At 43.4% G+C, this 4,793-nt stretch overlaps 1 protein-coding gene across 1 annotated transcript; it reads left to right on the top strand.

The window, feature by feature from the left end:
* Nucleotides 1-343: 343 nt before the first annotated feature.
* On the top strand, nt 344-1,675 carry SPTSSB (serine palmitoyltransferase small subunit B). Its single transcript, XM_082055450.1, has one exon. The coding sequence runs from the start codon at nt 362-364 to the stop codon at nt 602-604; it is 243 nt and encodes an 80-aa protein (XP_081911576.1). The 5' UTR covers nt 344-361; the 3' UTR covers nt 605-1,675.
* Nucleotides 1,676-4,793: the final 3,118 nt, after the last annotated feature.

Below are 4,793 nucleotides of genomic sequence, written 5' to 3'. Positions count from 1 at the left end.
CCTGACTTCCACACGAACCCTGTGCCTTTGGCAGCTAATGCAGTTTTAATTCCTGCTGCAGAATGAATAGCAAAACACACTCATAATGAGAACGTAGGAACTGAGAGCGCCCAAGTGATAGAGTTTCAATAACTGCGAGCAGCAGTTGCTGCGGCTCAGGGTTGTTTTCCAGAGGCTGGCGATGGCAGCGATGTGTTATTTCTGTTTGAACTTTCCTCTATAACAATTACACGTGGCGTCAAACTTGAGACGATGGTCACCGCATCATTTTTCAGTTCCAGGTTCTTCCTCTCCACTGCAGCTGTAATCCAGACTTCTCTATCATTACAGGTCGTCTTCTCAAAACCCCTGCAAGCTGAAGATGGATATTAAGCGCGTGAAGGACTATATTTACTGGCTGTACTACCAGTACCTGCTGATCACCTGCAGCTACGTGCTGGAGCCCTGGGAGCAGTCCATGTTCCACACCATCACCGTCACTGTTGTCGCTATGGTGGTGTACACGGCTTACGTCTTCGTCCCCATCCACGTCCGCCTGGCTCTGGAGTTCTTCTCGCAGATCTTCGGGGGCCAGCCCGAAAGCACCGTTTCCATCATGAACTGAACTCGCCCGAGTGGCGACCAGCAGCTCTCGCAACTTGTGACATGCGGTGTCTTCTTCAGTTTTGCGTATTTATTCTGCAGCAGTTTTGCGGTTATGAAAATACCATTTTCTCCTACAGACCATGGCTTGCTTAATTACCAGAGCTGAAAACCAGAATAATACAGTGACTACTGGCTGCACAGTCCCCGTTCAATGAAACACAGGCCAGCTTTTGCTGTGTGATAATGAAACACATCACCTGGGATGCCACGTTTACCTAATAGTCAAGCGGTTCTCACTTTTAGCACCCTGATTTAATCACACTGGCATGTTTGAAACAGCAAAACCACTTTCTGATGGCTGTGAGAAGGGGTTCCAAGTTCATTATACACAAAGAAGTTTTGACAAGAGGGTGCAGTGGCAAAATATGCCATGTCTTCTTTGACCCAGGTTAGATGAGTATAATAAAGAATGATTTGACTATCCACAGCTGGCTGGTTATTGGCTTCTGGTTTTAATGAACAGGAGAGGAAACTGGAAGAGGAATTAATAAGAGTATTGAACTTGAATCCAACTTTTTGCATCCAAGTTGCTGCATCTGAGTTTAGATGGTGTAAGACAGTGAAAAAAACACACTATAGGCAGTTTACAGAACACAGAGAACTCTCAGTGCACTTCTGCCTCCTTTGATAAAAACCAAGACATCTTTTCTTCCTGTTCCCATTCACCAAGTCCATGTCTGCACCAGAGGAAGATGATCCAAAAATCAGAGCGGAAGTGATATTTTAGTAGCTTAAAGATATCTGCCTTATAAAGAAAAAATGAGATTTATTATAGTTGCCTGTGGGGAGTTTCTTGAGCAATGGAAAGTTTGGTCTTCACTCTACACCTAAATCAAATGTCAATGCCAAATCATAACTCGTGGCTATACAGTGCATGTATCTAACAGCTGATGCTACTGTTACTAGAAGTGAGAGGTGCAAAATGTAAATAGCTTCCAAATGATGTTTGCACAGTTGTAGAATTAAAAAAGCCCTCTTAATTTCTTGATCAAGCTGCAGCGGGGTCCTGCATGCTTAAAAGAACAAAGTTTGTTCAGAAACTAAGACATGTTTTGAAGGTTGAACAGATCTGAACATGTGTACGCAGGGTTTTTTTGGGAAAAAAAATAAATTTTATTCTTCAGAAATAACATTTCATGACTCAGCTCGTCCTGTATTTCCTGTTTGTTCATAAATTAAGGCAACAAATACCTGTGTGCTGGTGGCACAACTGAGTGGTTTAGGCTCAAATGGGACCGAAGGCTGAGCTGTCCTATCTGTTTAATCCCGGGTGTTAACCTGCAGATATGAGGTACCAAATACAAGTAACAACCCAAATGCTGGAAGTGAAAAAATGGAAGTATTCACCTAGCAAGTTGGTGCTTGAACCCAAAATACTTCCCCATATCCTATCCTCAAAAGATTCTACTTTTTAATTAGAGAATGTGATGATGTAAATGCTATGGTATCTCCATCAATCCTGTTTCCAATGACATCTTAATTTTTTAATTTCTCAAAAAGGTTATTTGTTCCCAATGGCATCAAACGCAACTGACCTGCTTTTCGGACTATGAGGAAAAACACTTTCCTAGAGGTTTGCAAAGGCTGGGTCTCGTGTCTCAAGGAAAACACACCCCAATGTAATATTGCTATTTAAACAGGTAATTTAAAGCAAACAGACCCAGCAAATGGGTTTTGCTTTCAGGAAGAGGGAATTTCCCCTGAGCTCTCACGGTGGGATTCCTGTAGAGCATTTCTCTTCCTTATTATTCCTGTTCTCTTTGTTTAGCTCTGCGGGAGGTGCTCGGAAGATGGAGGAAAAGAGCAGCAGCTTCTCTTTGGGAGGGTCCCTGCAACCTTACTTCAGTGAAACCATCTTGTGTGTGTGTGTTCTTCAGCTTCTTTATTACATTTTAAAGTTTGGGGACAAGAGGTAGATGGGTTGGTATGTACAGTATATGGGCACAACTCTGTTCTGAAGGGTGTAGCGTTGGGGTCTTTATAAAACACCTTGGCAGGGCACTCTTTACTCCTGCTGCATGATTATTCCATGTTAGTTATAGTTAATTGCTCCATTATTTCCCTACACTAATTGTAGTTCAGGCTGAGCACAGCAGTTGGAAATTTTTACACCCAAAAAAAAAGAAATGGAAGGTCTATGTCAAGAGTAAACAGCACTAATCATCCAACAGTGATGAATGAAAGAAAAGCAGAATGGGAGATGAACCAGTTCCAGTTACATTCACCCTGAAAGTACAAATGCATCAATAAATTAAACACTGAGAAATGTTGGGGCTCAGCTGGCCAGCACCAGACCTCCCTTATTTAAATTTCATTTGTATTAATTTCATTTAATCCAAGATAGTATTTTTCCTATTTTTCCTACCGTTAAGGTTGCCTACTTTCACAGATGGCCCCTCAAATCCATTACCAGGGGTGACTACAGGTGCATGTGTCCCGACCACGAACCTCCAGAAGCCTCTCCCTGAGCAGCCTTTACCTGGGACTATTAAAACCAGATTCCCAGAACCTTTTCCTTCACGTGGTCTTGCACAGGACGCGTAGGGATCAGCATCACCACCAGTGACTCTGCCCATCTAACAGGCTTATTTCTAAGTTATGTTGGTGCAATCCTATCATCACCTGAATGAAAATGCAAAGCTTGAGCTGGGGTAGCAGCAGTTTATAGCTCGGAGGGTTGTCAGTGGGATATAGATTAACTACCAGCTTAAATTCTCCCAAAATACCAAACCACAGCTATATCAGCAAGTTACTGATAACCTACCACAAACTTTGTGCGTAGAGCCCATTTCTTTCTGTTTGGTAACTCCAGATATCTTCCTAGCCAAGATAAGTAATTTATCTGGGATACCTGTGTGCATCTAGATATTGCCAATAGCAGAATTTAGTGATAAACCATTACAATATAGGCACTCCTCGCCTTTCTGGAGTATTGGTTACTTTCTTCGGGGACAAAAGAGCACGTGGCAATGGGCTTGTAGGACAGCAGGAGCCAACAGCTTCTTCTTCCCTGCCCCACAGCCCCACCAGCAGCAATTGCGAGTTCCCCCAGAGCTGTGGCTGCCACATCCTCTCCTATTACATTTCCAAAACCAGGTGGGTTCCTCATAATTTCCAGAAAAATAGCAGGATAGTCTGTCAGATGAAGGGGATATAAAACTACAATTAAAAAAATCTCCCTCTTTTGCCAGCTAAATGACATGATGTTTCTCAGCTTGTACCAAGTTCTCCAGCTGCCTGGAGAATTTTTCAGCATAAGCCCTGAAGTGCCTCAGTTGGGTCATATCAGCACTTCCCTCCAAGCCAAGCCTAGTTAGAAACTGAAAAACTGGGGAGCAGAAAAGCCAGATTCTTCCTAAAGCACAGACCAGCAGCAAACTTGGTGCAGTCAAGGAAATCAAGGGAGCTGAAATTACCAAAATGTTCTGGTAAAATAAACTACCTCCAATATCAGGAAACTGAAAATTCAGTGTAATATCAGTGTTTGTCAGCTGACAAAGGAGGGCAGATGCCTGTAAGGTTGCTGAGGTCCTGCAAAGGCTGGATCTGAATGCACAGTGACAGCACAGAGCTCGTCCCACGGCTCTGGCAGCGAAAGCCGGAATGAAACGGGCTCCACTTCACTCTCTGTCCTTACACAGACAACAGAAAACTCAGCCTGAACTAAATGAAGGCCCCTCGGTTCAAAGCATGATCAATTTTGTCCTTAATATATTTATTCCTTAGGGTAAGCAATACTTTGCCTGAATTTGAAGAGCCCAAGTTGTGAAAATATCTCCAGGAAATTCATACGGCAACTCCCAAGCTGTAAGGCCGTGATTCACAAGTGGAGGTAAGAATTAGCTCGGAGAGTTCACGTTTATCATCCTCGGTGTCTGCTCCACCCTTATTGCAGAGGCTGCTCTCAGTAGTTGCTACATCGGGACAGCCAAGAGCTGATAAACGCTGCTGATTCTGCTGTTCCAGTACAGTGGGGCTGGCCTGGAGTTGTTATCAGGATGACTGAGGCCTCCTCTGCATTGGGATAAGAAGCTTCGAGCTAGAAATAGGCTGTAGAAATTATTTCATGTGGTCTAAGATAAGCTATAGCCCCCTCAATTACCAAAAGCAACTAAAAGATGCATGCCTACCCTTCGCATCAAAATGCG

This window comes from Streptopelia decaocto, assembly GCF_964273445.1.
Source record: "Streptopelia decaocto genome assembly, chromosome: 6".
NCBI lineage: Eukaryota > Metazoa > Chordata > Aves > Columbiformes > Columbidae > Streptopelia > Streptopelia decaocto.
This window is presented reverse-complemented; position numbering and strand designations above follow the sequence as displayed.

What these genes read in the sequence shown, in the direction of transcription:
- SPTSSB (XM_082055450.1), top strand. Translation starts at nt 362, where the DNA reads ATGGATATTAAGCGCGTGAAGGACTATATTTACTGGCTGTACTACCAG.